Source organism: Anas acuta, chromosome 11 (assembly GCF_963932015.1).
Source record: "Anas acuta chromosome 11, bAnaAcu1.1, whole genome shotgun sequence".
Classification (NCBI taxonomy): Eukaryota; Metazoa; Chordata; class Aves; order Anseriformes; family Anatidae; genus Anas; species Anas acuta.
In genome coordinates, this window is record NC_088989.1 from 15,433,543 (window position 1) to 15,449,658 (window position 16,116).

Sequence of the window (16,116 nt, forward strand, 5' to 3'; positions counted from 1 at the left end):
AAGAGATTTCTGTACCACTTCTCTGTCCAAGGGGACAAGATGTAGCTCAGGTTAGGCAGATAGAAGCTGTTGGACTCAGTTTTTTGTTTGTTTGTTTGATGTTTTTGTTTTTTTGATTTGTAGTCTTTAAAACAGCACCTCGAATGTAGTAACTCTTTGGTTTCCTGGCCGATGACTTCAGGAAGAAAGTAAATGCATGTGGCCCATAGCATTAAACTATGAGAAATTCACTACATCAGTGTTCCTGTTCTTAATCTTTCTACCTATCTTAATTCCCATGTACACAGACTGCCTTCTCTTAGTGTTTGAGTAAAACATGATGACCTAGATGTCACATCAGTTTTGTTCTCTCCGTCAAATGTTGTCCACTTGTCTGAGTTGGTGCTGGTTGTTCAGCAGAAGCCCTTTTTTTTATTCAGTGCCCCTTCCTGGCAGAGTATATGACATCAGGAATTGCGCTGCTGAAGTAATCTTAAGTTATTCTCAAGTATGTCATACAACATTATTCTCAAGTAAGACTGATGAATTGACTTTGAATTTTTGGGTTTGCCACAGGAAAGAAGCTACAAGGATATTGGCTTTACCCACCTGCGTCAGAGATCCCCTAAGGAAGTTGCTGTGTGTGTAGTCAAGCTACTGAAGCCACTGTGTAATCACATGGAGAACATGCACAATTACTTCCAGGTCAGTGGGCAGCAATTTTGACTCAAAAAAAATCATCCGGTTTTGTTGCCTCTCAAAGTATTTTTGGTTTTGTTTGTGGGGGAAAAGAAAGTGGTTTTGGTGTCTTGAGTGTTTTTTTGTTTTGTTTTGTTTGTTTGTTATTTTAAACATGGAATTTATGGAAATGGATTGCTGTGCTGTTGTCTTTCCTTGGAATGGCATGTAATGAATGATTTGTTCTGTATTAAAGGCAGTTACACAAAATCAGGGTGTGGTAGACGATCCAGGAGTGAACATCCAGGAGCACCAGATGATGTCCTCTTGTTACCAACAGCTGCTACTAACTTTTCGCTTGCTGTTTGCTTGGTGAGTTCAAGCAGAAGAGTATAAAAATTGCATAAAAAAAACAAAGTCTATTTACTGCTTCCTTTTCTTCTTCCCTTCCTTTTAAGTGTTTGTACCCAGCAAATGGCCTGTTAGTTATGCAGAACAACACACTGCACACATGCACACAATACACTGGAGACATTTAAACACTTTGTAGTTATGTCAGCCTTTGTTGTCGACCCTGAACTAAACCAGTAGGTGATTCACAGTGAATGCAGGGTAGTCTGAAGCATAGAACTGGCCAGCATTCATTGTGTTAATCCATGTGGTTTTGGATTAAGATCAACATAAGAGGCATACTCTCACACCTGCCTGTGCAACTCTCATTCTACCTAAGGATCTTGGAATTTCTTACCCCGAAGTCCCCTTGTCTCAGGCTAATTTGTCATTGCCTGAGTCCTGAGCAATAAGACTTTCTTCTGTCAATGGATAGGATGAATGTGTGTTTCATTACTGAAAAGCCTATGCTGCTCATGTACTTGAACTGGACTCATAAATGCCAAACTCAGTGCATGTGCAGCATGGATTTAACTTCCGCATCTGTTAATATAATTCTGATTAGCATCATGGAGGTTTTTTATCTGAATCCTAATTTAGATCTGTATGTAGAAAGCACTTTACCTTTGTTGTACTTCAAAAACATCAGTAACTGTAAAAAGAGTATGAAAAGGCAGTAGCAGAATGCAAGTAACTGTCACTTTGGCACTCCCTAAACGTTAAACGCTCAGTTATAAAAGTTACATTCTCTTTAATATTTAGCAGAATTTTCTAATTTCCTTTTTCTCTTCCATTGCCCTGGCAGTTGCAGGGAAAAAGATGGAATATTTGAACTAAGCTTGCTGTTAAAATTGTGGGTTTTTGTGTGTGTGTGCCCTATAACTTTCATATTGCTGGGCTCTTCTTGCATATCAGCTTCTTTATTTTTCTTGTTGCAAATGTATGCCCAGATATGCTTTTGTATCTGATATCTCTCCTCTTTCTAGTCTGATGATAAACTGGACTTTTTTTTTCTGCCCTCAGGAATGGTTTTTCTCAGCAGGAGAATACTGACTTGCTAAGGTCAGCTCTCCAGGTAGTTGCAGACAGGCTAAAGCCAGGAGAGACGGAATTTCTTCTTCTTGATGAGCTGATAAGGTAGAATCAATATTTCCGAAACTTTGAAAGCGACGAATTTCAAGCAGGTTTTTTTTTTTTGGTGGGCATTATGGGTAAATGTGTGTTTGGGATCTCTCTCAGAGATGATACCACCTTTAAACAGGGGATTTTGCATTTAGTCTAACTATAGTGCAGTCAAAGTTAATAAAATGTTGCTACAGGATTGTAAGATGTGCATCAGTCTGTGCATCTCATTTGTAAGCGAGCTATTTGAGACTAAGAGATCAGTAGGATTCACAGAAGGAATGAGCAGGTTCTGGGTAGTTAAAAGGTCTGTAGGGACATGAGGCAAAAGCAGTGTATAAAGACGTTGCTAAACTTAAGGTGACTGGAGCCTGAGAAAAGTTTCCCAGTGACTGACTTTTGGTCTACTAGAGGTTGACTACCCCTTCTTCAAAGAGAGTATTGCTAGAGACAAATGCCAGGCTAGACTGTGGAGACCTTGGATCTAAGCTGGACTAATACACCTTTTTTATTTATGTGCTTATGGGAGATTACCCTATTTACACTGTCTTTACTTTTTTTCTTTCCTGTCATTCCCCAGTGAGAGTTTCCAGTACCTACTGAATTTCCAGCAGAGCATTCCCAGCTTCCAGTGTGCATTCATCCTCACTCAGCTCCTGATTGCCATCTCTGAGAAACCAATGGCTGGCTGGAAGAAAGAGAAAATGGGTAATGTGTGAAGAACCTCTTCTCCCAGATTAGTTTTCATGCTGTCCTTTGCCAGTGAATCTTGGGTTCTGTATCTGGAGTGCATGTTTTTGGGGAGAGTTTTCCTCTCAGTATCCTAGTGGTCTCACCAGGGTGAGCAGTCCTAGCCACTAATAAAAGGAACTGCAGTAAATGTATGAGAAACTCTTTGATATTTGTTTTATTGTGCCTCAGTCACATGCAGAAAGGCAGACTCCAGCTCCTTTGGTTGGTGTTTTTAAAATCAGAGCCTCACAACTTTTAAGAGTTCCTGCTGTTTAATTTTGATACCAGTTTAACCATTGATGATGGAGCTAGCCACAGACATAATCAGATGTAGCTTCCCTTAAAATGAACTGTCTGCATAGAGCTGTTACTTCAGGGTAGAGAGGGGAATGCTTATCTGTTGTTAACCCCATACAACAAATGTTCTCAGTCACTAGAACTGCCCTTCTTAGGGATTAGAACCAGCTTTGTAGGAGGGACAGCATTCAAGCAGATAAGGCATAGGCATGCTTGCAGGTAATATACAAGAAAAACACTTGCTCTCCGCTTGGAATTCTTTATTTCAGTGTATGACAGCTCTCTCAGCTGTACCTTGTCATACTGAGACACCTCTAGAATTTGCCTTTCTCAGATGTCCATAGCCACTCAGAATGATAAGTTCTCATCTTTGAGAGACGTGATAAATCCCATCTTTGATGGGATTTTACGTCTTTAAACAGGCCCACATTGAGAGAACTGCCCACTGACCATGCCAGGGAATAATAAATTTTAACTAATAATATCCGGTTTTAAAATATTTCTGCAAGACACATGGACATGTGGCCTTTTTATGGAAGAAGGAAATTGTTTTAGATTCTTGGGAACCAAAGCACGTCCAATTTCTTCTGTAAGTTATTCCTTATCTTTTACAGCTTTGCTGGCAAAGCAGTTCCTCTGCCGGTCCTGGGTGAAACCCAATGGGGACCAAGAGAAGGGCAGCCAGTTCAACAGCGCGCTGCATACTCTGCTCTGGTAAGACTCAAGCCGTTGTAAGAGCATACTGAGACACTCTATACAAATTTTTCTAGTCGTTACCGTTGTTGCAGAGGGATGACTCCTCTCAGTCATTACCCTCATACTTTAAGGATACAATGAGTGGTAAGAATTCTGTTAGTCATCGGCCATAGAAGCATGCTTGGACCTCGTGTTTGCTAGATGATAGCTTGTCAGTGTACATCAGCACATTAGAGATATGTGTGCATACATGTAGAAATGTGGATGTGGACTAAAATATCTGGTTTTGTTTTCACAAAAGTGAACACAAATCTGCTCTCACTAAAGCCAAGGAGAGCAGGACTGAGTCTTAGGTGAAATATAATCACCAAATCAAAAGATGGTGAAGGTTGGAAGGGACCTTTGGAGGTCACTTTGTTCCAACTCCCTTGCTCTAACAGGTACCCCTTAGAGCAGGCTGCCAAGGACTGAAAGAGGGTTTGTGACTCTTGGAAGAAGGGACTGGCAACTCAGGAGGACTACAGAGCTGTTGTGAGGTTATTACAGGGAGGAAATCAGAAGAGCCAAAGCCCAACTAGAGTTTAACTTGGTCATTACTGTAAAAGACAATAAACATATTTTTATAAGTGCATAAACAAGAAAAGGAGGGCTAAGGAGAATCTCCATCCTATATTGGATGTAGGGAGAAAAAGTGATGAGAGATGAGGAAAAGGCTGAGGTACTTTAATGCCTTCTTTGACTCAGACTTCATTAGTAAGACTAATTGTTCCCAGGGTACTCAACCCGCTGAGCTGGGAGGCAGGGGCAGGGAGCAAAACTAAGCCCTTATTATTCCATGGGGAATGGTTTGCCACCTACTACACCACTTGAACACATACAGATCTATGCGGCCATGCGGGATCCACCCAAGAGTACTGAAGGAGTGCTCACCAAGCCACTTCTAATGATTTATCAGCAGCCCTGGCTATCCAGGGAGGTCTCAGTTGACTGGAGGTTAGCAAATGTGACACCTGTCTACAAGAAGGACAGCAAGGAGGCTCTGGGGAACTGCAGGCCTGTCGGTCTGACCTTGGGGCCAGGGAAGGTGATGGAACAGATCATCCTGAGTGTCCTCACACAGCACATGAAGGACAAACAGGTGATCAGAGCCAGACAGCATGGGTTTGTGAAAGGCAGGTCCTGCCTGACTAACCTGATCTACTTCTGTGAGAACATGACCTATTTAGTGGATATGGGAAAGGCTGTAGACTTTGTTTACTTGAACTTTACTAAAGCAGTTGATACTGTTTCCCACAGCCTTTTCCTCGAGAAACTGGCTGCTTGTGGCTTGGAGGGCTGTATGGTTCACTAGGTAAAAAACAACTGGCTGGATGGCCAGGGCCCAAGGGTCGCTATGAATAGAGTTAAATCCGTTTGGCAGCCAGTCACAAGTGGTCTTCCCCAGGGCTCAGTACTGGGGCCAGTTTGGTTAACATTACATACATATCCCTGTAGTTCCCTGGGTCCTTTTCGAAGGTAGGAGTGACACTTTTCCTCTAGTCCTCAGGCACCTCTACCAGTCACTATTGCTTTGGATTTCCTACGTAAGAGTGGCATAAGAGTGAGCTTGACAATTTTAGGCCACGTGCTACAGGTAGTTCAAGAATTTTCTGGGTTATTCTGTGTAATATTTACTGGTGAACTAAGCTTGTTTCGGATTTAGTGTCTATCTAGAGCACACAGACAACATCTTGAAAGCTATAGAAGAAATCTCCAGTGTTGGTGTTCCTGAATTGATCAACTCTGCCAAAGATGGATGTTCTTCTACATATCCTACACTGAGCAGGTAATTATATCAATTGAGACTTTGTACATCACAAGATGCACAATGACTTTTTATATTCAATTATTTTGTAGTCTATTATGGTTTCATGCTAGTACTGCTGTGGACAGCTCTGGGCACTTCTAAACTTTTTTTGGGACAGTCCAAAATAGGTTAGTGCATAGTTAGCTTTAAATGGATGTGGAATGTCATTTTGCATTGCCGCAATATTAACTTTATTACTTGTGAGCCGTTTCAATTGGAGAATGAACTGCCATCCATCATTAAGTATGCTGCCTCTTTACATGCTGCTACTGTTGTGATATAAAGCACTCTAAAAGTCACCTTCATAGACCTGGGGCAGCTCTAAGCAGTCCAGGGCTGGTACGTGGTTTGCAAAAGCTCTGTGGACTCAGGTTATTCCTGCTACTAGCACAGGAATTAAGGAGCATGGCTTATGTAGGGATGGCCAAACTTCCTGCACTTCAGAACAACTAAAATCTTAGATTTTTGATGGAGAGACATGCTTATGAGTCCTAGGCTCAGTCTCTTGGGATTTGCTACTAAGCAGAATGCTCAGCTGGGCAATCTTTAAGTATTCCACATTGTTCTGGGGACAATAAGTTTGTCCAGGTGCTGAGGGATGGCTTTTAATTTTGCTCTTGTTTACTCCACAGGCAGACATTCCCAGTTTTCTTCAGAGTAATGATAGCTCAGCTAGAGAGTTCAGTGAAAAGCATCCCAGCTGGGAAACCATCAGACTCAAGTGAGGTAGGAAAACAAATGCAATGGAATCTTTGAGGGGAAAAAGGGCATAAGTTAAACTATACAGCATAATACAGTTGTACAGCTTGTAAAGGAATCTACTGCTGAACATGGTCTGTGAAAAGCAGTCAGAGAGGCTCATTGATAATACAAAACTGATACACAGGAGTAGCATCCTTTTTTTTTTCTTGGTTTGCACCATGTAAAAAACAGTAAATTCATTAGAAGCCATAACTGGAAAACAGATAGTAATCAGCAAAATAAAAAGCTTTGCAGTTGGCCTGCACACCTGTGTTGCAGCACAACATTATTTTCCAAGCAAGAGTTTCTCTAAGATCAAGGAAGTGTGTTAACTCTGAGCATTTTTTAAGGCATGTGGGAACTGATCAGGCTGGCATTGCCATTGTGTGGTTTTGTCAGTGGTTTTGTCTGATAAATCTGCCTGTGGGGAAGCTTTGTCCAGCTGTTCTCAAAAACAACCATGCTTTGGGTACAGTTCTTCAAGCCAATTCCTTATCCATTAAACAGTCCACCCTTAAATACCTTCTCTCTCTAGTCTGGAGATCAGGATGTGATGTGGGACCATGTCAAAGGCCTTACAGAAGTCAAGGTAGATGACGTTGGTTGGTTTTCCCTTGTCAACTGATGCAGTCACTTCATCATAGAAGGCCTCCAGATTGGTCAGGCACCATTTGCTCTTGGTGAAGCCATGCTGGCTGTCTCAGATCACCTCCTTGTCTTTCATTTGCCTTAACATTGTTTCCAGGAGGTTCTAATTATGGTCTCCTTGCATCCCATTAGGCACAACTGGAGAAACTGCTGCAGTGGAACATTGCTGTGCGGAATTTCCATATCCTTGTTAACTTGGTCAAGGTGAGGATTGATGATGATTTGGGATATTTTTCTGGTTTTACCTTCAGATTCCTAGCAATTTACCCAAGTTTGTGAGCACAAGGGAAAAATGTGAAGAATGATTTACTAGTGGAATGACCTGGAAGTGGTAATTAAAGGCAATTATAATTTGTGTACAAGGTTTTCCATTTAGCTTTCTCTTAAGTACTTTCTAATTGTACAGTCTGCACATCTTACTAATATAGTTATCACAAATAAAAAGTCTGTAAAAGGGAAGAATGATGTACAGTGGTGCAGGCAAAGTACAGAATGACCCCCCTATCATCTAGTACAATATCTTGTGTATGACAGAGTCCACTGCCAGCTGTGGAAGGAGGTAGATGGAAGAAGCCTTACCGGTAGGTCTGGAATAACATCTGACAGAAAGAGGCATTCTCCTGCTGTACTCAGTTAGGGGCAGGCTAATACTCTGAACTCAGAAGGCTTGGATTCCTGTCTAGAACATTCATTCAGTGTTTATCTGATAGCCCTCATCTCCTGACTCACACCCAATGTGTGCTTCCTTTGAACCCTGCCAACGTTCCACGTCACCCTGTGGTGATAAATTCCAGAGGCCAGCCCCACTGGATGAAATACTCCCTTCCATCAGTTTTTGAGTTGGCACAATCAATGTCACCGATTGTGACCACGTTTTGGGCAGAAGGGAACAAGTACGGCTGCACGTTGCTCTATGCCTAGATTGATCATTACTATTTGCTTTTATCATATTTGCAGTGATGATCAGCTTTTTCAAGTACAGTTTATGAGTTCTGGTGAATTGAGCTGGATTCTTCTGTACAACAGCATTCACTGGGGCCCTACCTGCACTCCAGATGCTCTCACAGCACCTGCCATCTGAGAGCATAAAGAGTAGAGCTGACTCAACTAGTTGTGTTTTTTGCAGTCCATGGCAGCACCAGAGTACCTTCTCAGCCTTTACTGACATCTGTGTGCTATGCCAGTTAAAATGCTCATTATTTGGCCATAGAATTGGTCACTGGCAAAAAATATGTATGCAAAAATATACCAGAAGAAAGCCCACAGGAGAGCTGAGACCATCTATTTGGTTTCTTTCTTTGTTGTTAGACCACAGCTGTGTGACCTGTGCAGTGACACCTGCTGCTTTTTCATGGCTGACATCATTAATATAACAGCTCCATTATTTCTTCCAGAATACATTGTTTTGAATGCCTCAGTTTTGCTTTGTCTGTTAGGTGGTTACTTGCCCACCAGCTGGACTGGGTCTCTCAGTTCCCAGACTGTCAATAATTTCAGACTCACTGGGATGATTTTGTGCCATCTGCAAAAGGTATAGCTCCCTGCTCCCTTTAGATGACTGAATAGCCATCCTGCAAAGTACTTCTGTCTGACAACCACTACATTTCATGCACTTACACATGTTCTCTGTTGAAATTTGAGAATGGATGGTGCCTTAGAACAGGTTTCACACATGTAACTGAGTGCTATTTGCAATTGGCTGCTGTGCTTGTGTTTTTGCCTTTAGACTTGCAGACTGATCTAGCTCTCCTCTTGCCCACGCAGGTATTTGACAGCAGGCCTGTACTCAACATCTGCCTGAAGGTAAGCAAGAACTCAAAATAATTGAAGAGAGCTATTAAAATACCAGCTTTCCTGAATTACTGCTTCCAGTGGAGAAGAGTAGTTACTGATTTCTCTGGAAGAAGCAGATATAACTTATTCTCATACGCTGAGCTGTCTTCCAGTTATCCTTCTCGAATGGCTCAGTCATGAAGACTTTGCTGCTAATGGCATTACTGACTTAAGCCCTTTTCCATCTCTGCTTTCCCTGGGGTACTTCAAATCAGAGGAGACATCACAGCAGGCAGGTTTCCTTTAGAGCCCAGAGAGACAGTGTGTCCTCCTGCAGCTCTTCCTTTTCTGGCTAGGATTTACGTAGTGACTCTGTCATTTTCTTTACTTAGGTTTATTACCAGTTTGCTAGTGAATAAAACCAGGGATGCGTACAATTATGAGACCATGTACAAGGCTGTGTATGAGTCCACCTTTGCAGTGACTAGAGTGGGACCCTTTACTGAGCTTGTATATTCCAGTACAGCTTTTACATGAACATAATCTTTTACTAAGCAAGAACCGTCTCTCCAGGATAACTTGAAAGAATGTATTACTCTCTTACCTGACTTCATGATGGTTCTTTGAAGAGGAATTTAAATTTGCCTTCTAATGTATTTATTGTTCTTTTATAGTACGGACGTCTTTTTGTAGAAGCATTTCTGAAGCTTGCCATGCCTCTCCTGGATCACAGCTTTAAAAAACATAGGGTAAATACTTTGGAAACAGAACTGTCTAGAACTGGTTGAGAAGCATGACTGATACTTGCTCTAAGGAGATTCCTGTCTTTGGTCAAATGTTGGCACAACACTTGCAGTGCTTCATGACAAATGTGTCTGATGTTTCCAGCTTGCTGTGCCCTGCTTACATGCCTGTGCAGTGCTCTCTTAGCAAACAGATTGCTATTTGTGAGCTCTTGGCCGTGAACTGGAAAAGCTGAATGGATTCACTGTTAGCAAAGGAAGCCCTCTCAACCTCCTTCTCCTTCAACAGTTATCACCACAAAGGTGTCCCTCAAAGTAGGAAGTAGTTGGTGTTGGTGGGGTCTAGGGATCCAGTGGGAGGGTGTTTTTGCAAAAATTCTTGCAGTTTTGAGCAGTACAATATGCATGAATGCAGATGGACTGAGCAACCTCAGTGCTCTATGTGATAAGCAAAAACAGTCTATTTATTCCCTTTCCTTTGTTGCAAGATGAACTTCCTTTACTGGTGAGACTCGTTCTTTGGCTCTGTCTTTACAACTTGTCCGAGTCTTTAATAGATAACCCATTTCCATTGCAAATATAAGATCTGTTCTCATGGCTGTTTGGTGGAATGAAGTTATCAAAAAGATATCTAGTCATTACTACTGCACAATAGAAACTGCCTCATAATTTGCTCAGTAGAGAGAATTGATGACCAGAGTTCATGTTGGAAGTGTTTCAAATATCACAGTCTAGCAGTATGTTATGTATTTTCCTTCTGGTTCCCCTGATAAAGAAGGTTGTACTCAAGCACAGATGTGCCAAGATGGTCTTGATCTTAACTGCTCCACTTTCACTGTTAGGTTCCAAAGGCTGACTCAAAATCAGTTTTCAAATTGCTTGGCCTGATAGTGCTTATAACATGTGATCCTACTTCTGTTACCAGTTACTTGATGATGTGCATGGTGCAAGTCTCCTGTGGTTTATCCTGTTCATCTGATGATCTCTGCATCATATCTTTAAAAGGATTACTGGGACTCTCACATTACTCTCATTTTCCTTATGGAAAAATCCTTTGACCATGATTTGATCTACTTATTTATTTATTTGTTTCAGGATGATGTGCAGGGTTTGCTGAAAACCTTGCAGCTGAGTACCAGACAACTTCATCACATGTGTGGCCACTCCAAGGTAAGGTAACTTCCAATTGCAGCACAAACTCCTGTCATAAGAATTGATTATTTTCCTCTCCCTGTTTTTCTAGGGCATACACAGGTTCTACTTGCAGGCTTACAGCAGTATCAGTTATAGCAAAAGCTCTGGAAGGAGGAGAAATAGCCTTAGTTCATGGCCCTGGAGTTCAATTATTTGATTTGGAAGTGGCTGAGGTGGATATCAGATCAGGTTAGCGTACCCTATTTTTTAGGACAGGTTCTTGATATCTTTGGTCATTGGCATCTGCAAGAGGATGTTTTTGAGGACACAAGCTAAGACCCTAGAGACCTGGAATAAAGTGCAGGTGCTACACTGATAATATGGGAGAGAAGCCTTGGCAAAGACCAACAGCCTTGTGAGTCAGAAGAACGGACGAGGAAAAACCATACTCAAAATCCTCTTGAGGTGCCTTTTTGGCTTTATACATTTATATTAAAGAAAAGGGCAAAGGGAGAGGAGTAAGATGGTGACACCCAACCAGTCTGCAGTTCTCTCTGTAGAAGACTGGGGGAAAGAAGAAAGAAGAGGACTAGCACCCTGCTTGCAGTGTGGAGAGACAGTACTTAGCACAAGAGAGAATCACAGGAGAAAAATGCAGTAAAAAGGAATTTCACTTGTGTCAGACTCCTCAGAGCTCCAAGAACACGTCTGAGAAAGAAGCTTTTCCAAAGTAGTTGAAGCAGTGCTCCCCAAGCTAGATTTGCTAACAGTGTAATCCAGAGCTGGCATCAGGAGCAGAAAAACCTCGCTGAAAAACAGAACGTGCCATTGCAGCTCTCAGCATAGAGGAGAACCTGTCCAATCAGTCTGGTGAACTAGAACCTGGCACCAACCTGGGAAATGCTAAAAAGCCAGTCTGACACTTGAAACTTAATTCCTTGTGCCCACTTTAAAGTCCCAGTTCACCCCAAAAGCAGTATAACACCACTGCAGCTTGTGATGGTTTTTTTTGCACTTGACCTGGATGTCTAAGTGTGGTGTCCCACAGTCCCTCTTAGCAAATAACTGCGATTAGTGAACACCTTTGTTTTACAATTGCTCTTCCATCCACTGCAATCTGATCAGGCCTCTGTGCCAAATCGTTTTGGTAAGAGTGAGAAGGCAGTGACTGATTCTGGGCAAATAAATAAATGTATGCAGTGAATGAAGAGGACTACCTGAAAATTACCTGTGTGGTGTTAATGGCAACACTTGTTAAAACAGTCTTGATAGCATTTTCATACAACTCTAGTAGATGCTCACTGACTTACATGTGATGTTATCTAAGATTTGCTATTCCCTCGATATGAATGTCTTTAAAGAGCTTCTCGTACCAGACAGCAGCGATCAGCTTCACCTGAGGTATTTAGCATTTGCTCTTCTGCATCAGCTTGCATATCTAATGCTGGACATAAGGGAACAGATTTTTGCAAAGGACGTGGTGCTTTGTCGAGTCTCCAAACTGCTTGAAAGCAGTTGGGTGGGTTCCAAGACCCAGGGAGCACTGTGGTGTTGGTAGCGTCATTGGCGAGCTCTTCCCTGATTAAGCTCTGATTAATGCTGACGCTTGCTAGCTCCTGCCTCTCACGCAGACCAGAGAACAGATTGCTGTTGGTACTCAGTTGCTCGTTCCCTGCTGGCAGAACACAAAGAAAGGCAGTGCCCCTCTTCCCATACATGTTGACCTCGTCCAAGAAATAAAGTTACTCTGATTTCAGACTACAGCTAATGAGAGCAAGAAGCTTGCAAAGTATTCTCGTGAATGAAGAAAACACGCACAAAGTAATTATTTACGACTCTGGGCAGGTTCTCTGGTTTAGCAATGGCTCTAGATCCAAGCCTAGCAGGAAGGGACTGCTCAGACAAACACGCTCACCTGGAGCTAAATCTCACACAATACTTGGCATAGCTGCCCTTCCTCAGCTGATTTTTGCTTACATCAGCTCCAATTGCCCTAGTCCTCCAAAAGCCAGTGCTGCTTTGGTCTGCATAAGCTGCCTTTGGAGTTGATAGTGCAGATACATTCCATGCAGCTAAGGTAAAGGAACTATGTCAGGCACTAAGCCAGAAAAGATTGTCATTACAGTGGTTTATTCAACACCTTTCTCATTCTGTCTTCTCTGTACTTGGGAATTTCCTGACGTGAAACTCCCTCGGGATTAGTTGGCAGTTTGCGGCTATCAGTAAGCAGCTATTTCCCTTCCTAGGCAGGTAGTGTGGTGGTCTGCAGTTTGTAGCTTTGCTTTTTGCTGGGGATTGGATCTGTGCGATTGTCCATTGCTGACCTACATAGATAACTGGTATTTCACCAATAGCTTGCATGTGAGAGCCAGATTTACCCAAACATTATCAGTTACACATGCCACCAGCAGCAGTGCATCTTTCAGACACTTGTGTGCAAGCAAGCTGTGGCTGCCATGGTGGCAGCAGTGGGAGATCTGTCTGTGAGGAGCTGTGTGTTCTTGGAGAAAAGAGCAAGTGACACCAGCCTGTTGCTGAGAGGATGGAGCAAATGAAAAGCAGATTCTCAAAAGATTTCCCAAGGGTGAGCAGAATTCATCTGACTTGGCAGAGGTGTTAGTGGCCTGCCTGTAAGGTTTATGAGAAAGCTGAGGCTCCTCCTGTTCTTACCAGAGGATGCAGCTGCTTGGATTATTGGAAATGACTCATTTGCTGTTTTAGACAAAACGCTTGTCTGAGTTTTATTTTTTTTTTAATATGTGAAAGAATTTGGCTAAGAAATTACATAGTTTGGGCAACCTTTGCAGGAACTGTGTCCCATCCCTCCCACCTGTATAACTGTGGCTTGGACTAGCCCAGTTTCCTGTAACATTAGAACATAATTTGCCAGTGAAATTCTCCTCCCAGCCTGAGTCTGTACTGCCTAATTTTTACAGGCAGAAAATGTAGGCAAGAATCAGTTGTAACCATGTTGTTCAACTGTTTTGTATGTAGATTCGCCAAGATCTTGGACTGACTAACCATGTGCCTTTGTTGAAGAAGTCACTGGAACAATTTGTATACCGAGTGAAGGCAATGCTGGCATTCAACCACTGCCAGGAGGCATTCTGGGTGGGAATCCTCAAAAATCGGGATCTGCAGGTGAGAATTGTTTGGGGGCCATTACAAGCAGGGAAAGGATGGTGCTCACGTTACCCCCACAGCTGTAACTCTGCCTTTGTGTGTGGGTAGTATTGAAAGGCTGCATTCAACGTGACCATACTACAGCTGCAACAAGCACAGCAGGAAGCATTTTATGTCAGGTTTTCAAGGTCCTGCATCCCTGGGGGCTTTCTCACAGCGTGCCTCACACCGAAGGGGTCAGCTCTTCTTGTTCCCAATAAGTGGGTACGGGGACCCTTCCTCTCCTCAGGGCTAAGAACTTGCAAAAGGAAGAGGTAACCCCTCTTGAACACCTCCTGCACGGCTGTCTGCGTCTTAATGGAAACCCGTTCTGGCCGTTTTCTTCACCTTGCACTCTGAAGGCAGGCCAGCCAGCACAAAGCCTGCTTTTCACCCCAAACCTATTTATTTGAGGCAGTAACAAAACGCCATCTTCCGTTCCACCCCAGCACGCTTCTGCTGCTTCCCATCCACTCAACACACATCTGTGTTACACGTAGGGAGAAGAGATTTTGTCTCAAGCTTCTGAAGCTTCCGAAACCAGGGACTCCGAGGAGGACTCCGCTGAGGTAGGGCTGCGGGGGCACCGCCTGCCCCCTCCGTGAGGCGGCCGGGTGGGGATGGCGGGGGGCGAGCCCACAACCCCCGGGGCTGAGGCCGGCCTCTCCCGCAGGAGCCCAGCGACCAGGACGAGGAGGAAGAAGAGGAAGAAGAGGAGGAGGAGGAAGGGCAGGGGGCGGCAGGCAGCGGCCCTGCCCCCTGAGCACCGCCCGGGGCGGGGAAGGGGAAGGGGAAGGGGAGGGAGCGGGAGGGGGGGGGGAGGGCGGAGCGCGGCGGCCATGTCGGTGCAGGAGGACCCGGTGCAGCGGGAGATCCACCAGGACTGGGCCAACCGCGAGTACATCGAGGTGATCACCAGCTCCATCAAGAAGATCGCCGACTTCCTTAACTCCTTCGGTGAGGGGGGCGGGGGCCGGGGGGCTGTGTGGGGCTGTGTGTGGGGGGGCGGTGTGTCTCACTGCCGCTGCCGCAGACATGTCGTGCCGCTCCCGCCTGGCCACCCTCAACGAGAAGCTGACGGCGCTGGAGCGCAGGATCGAGTACATCGAGGCCAGGGTGAGCCTTGCGCTGTGCTCGGGGGTGGCGGGGCCGAGATCGAGCTTGGCTCCTCCTAAGGCACTCCCTGTTCCTGCAGGTCACCAAGGGCGAGACGCTGACATAGACCGGGGGCGGCTCCGGGCCCCCCGCCGCTGGAGCTGGAGTCCCACGGCCTGCACCGGGCTCGCCGCCGCCGTCTCCTCCGCTCGTGTTGCCAATAAACCGCTGTGCTCCTGCCCTGCCTGCTCTCTGCCTGCCCGGGACCGGCTGCTGCGCGGCTGCCTGCTGCCCCAAGGGATGTCCGGAGTGCGCCCTCCTGCCTGCCCACCCCCCTCCGGCCCCGCAGGGTCCAGACCCTCGATCGTCCCCTTTGCAGAGGGGAGACGCTGCCGGGGTCCTGGGCCTGGCTGCTGGTGACTCCGTGAGGCATCCGGGCAGCGTGGCGCAGCCTCCGAGGTGCTTTGTGCTCCTGCTGGGGTCTGGAGGAAAAAAGCTGGTGAGCCTGAGGGTTGGTGGAGTGATTCTGCCTGCACCTGTGCACGCTGTAAGGGCTGGCTGGGGGCAGCAGGCTCACCCACGTCGTGCACGCACCGAGAGCACCCTTAGACAGCATCAAGGGGTATGTCTCCTCCTCTGGGAGGCAAGCGTCATGGAGAAGGCAATCTCTCCTCCCTTTGTACCACTCTCCCGTTTTTCTCAGTTCTTCAGTGGGCATCTAAAGCTGCTATCTCACTGCTCTTATTTTTATTGTGGAGACCATGGGGTTGGGGTCAGTAAAAGTCTTCTTGCTTCCCAGCAGGCTTTAAATGTCTCCGTACGTTATTCAGCTTGAAAGCTCACCTTTTTGTGGTGATAATGTGATGTCAGCAGGTTTTACTGAACACCTGAGTAACTTTGTGTTCCCCTTTTTATCATCCAGGCTGGCAGGTCTGACGTCAGCTGGCTGTCCCCCAGTCTGTGTTTTCTCCCAAAGTCATGGTTTTGCTGTCCATGGGAAGTCCAGTTTTCTCTGCCATTTGAGTAAGAAAACTCCAAGCTTCCTTGCTGTTGCGTAGCCAGTTGCATGTGCTTTCCTGT

The 16,116-nt window shown here is 44.8% G+C and overlaps 2 protein-coding genes across 2 annotated transcripts in view; both read left to right on the top strand.

The window, feature by feature from the left end:
- FANCD2 (FA complementation group D2) overlaps window positions 1–14,886 on the top strand; it is a 49,066-nt gene extending 34,180 nt beyond the window's left edge. Inside the window, exons 31-44 of the mRNA XM_068695025.1 lie at window positions 556–684; window positions 914–1,029; window positions 2,071–2,184; window positions 2,750–2,877; window positions 3,813–3,912; window positions 5,597–5,719; window positions 6,373–6,466; window positions 7,262–7,333; window positions 8,894–8,932; window positions 9,577–9,651; window positions 10,741–10,815; window positions 13,774–13,920; window positions 14,442–14,510; window positions 14,615–14,886. Of these exons, the coding sequence (XP_068551126.1) occupies window positions 556–684; window positions 914–1,029; window positions 2,071–2,184; window positions 2,750–2,877; window positions 3,813–3,912; window positions 5,597–5,719; window positions 6,373–6,466; window positions 7,262–7,333; window positions 8,894–8,932; window positions 9,577–9,651; window positions 10,741–10,815; window positions 13,774–13,920; window positions 14,442–14,510; window positions 14,615–14,704 (1,371 nt within the window). The 3' untranslated portion in view covers window positions 14,705–14,886. The remainder of the gene's footprint in view (window positions 1–555; window positions 685–913; window positions 1,030–2,070; window positions 2,185–2,749; window positions 2,878–3,812; window positions 3,913–5,596; window positions 5,720–6,372; window positions 6,467–7,261; window positions 7,334–8,893; window positions 8,933–9,576; window positions 9,652–10,740; window positions 10,816–13,773; window positions 13,921–14,441; window positions 14,511–14,614) is intronic.
- BRK1 (BRICK1 subunit of SCAR/WAVE actin nucleating complex) lies at window positions 14,737–15,276 on the top strand. The gene is made up of 3 exons (XM_068695030.1): window positions 14,737–14,898; window positions 14,975–15,057; window positions 15,137–15,276. Exons 1-3 carry the CDS (start codon window positions 14,781–14,783, stop codon window positions 15,161–15,163), a joined length of 228 nt encoding a protein of 75 aa, XP_068551131.1. The 5' UTR covers window positions 14,737–14,780; the 3' UTR covers window positions 15,164–15,276.
- The last annotated feature ends 840 nt before the right edge of the window (window positions 15,277–16,116 follow it).

What these genes read in the sequence shown, in the direction of transcription:
- BRK1 (XM_068695030.1), top strand. Translation starts at nt 14,781, where the DNA reads ATGTCGGTGCAGGAGGACCCGGTGCAGCGGGAGATCCACCAGGACTGG. An exon ending in CGACTTCCTTAACTCCTTCG is followed by an intron (nt 14,899 to 14,974) that starts GTGAGGGGGGCG and finishes CCGCTGCCGCAG; the next exon opens with ACATGTCGTGCCGCTCCCGC. An exon ending in TCGAGTACATCGAGGCCAGG is followed by an intron (nt 15,058 to 15,136) that starts GTGAGCCTTGCG and finishes CTGTTCCTGCAG; the next exon opens with GTCACCAAGGGCGAGACGCT.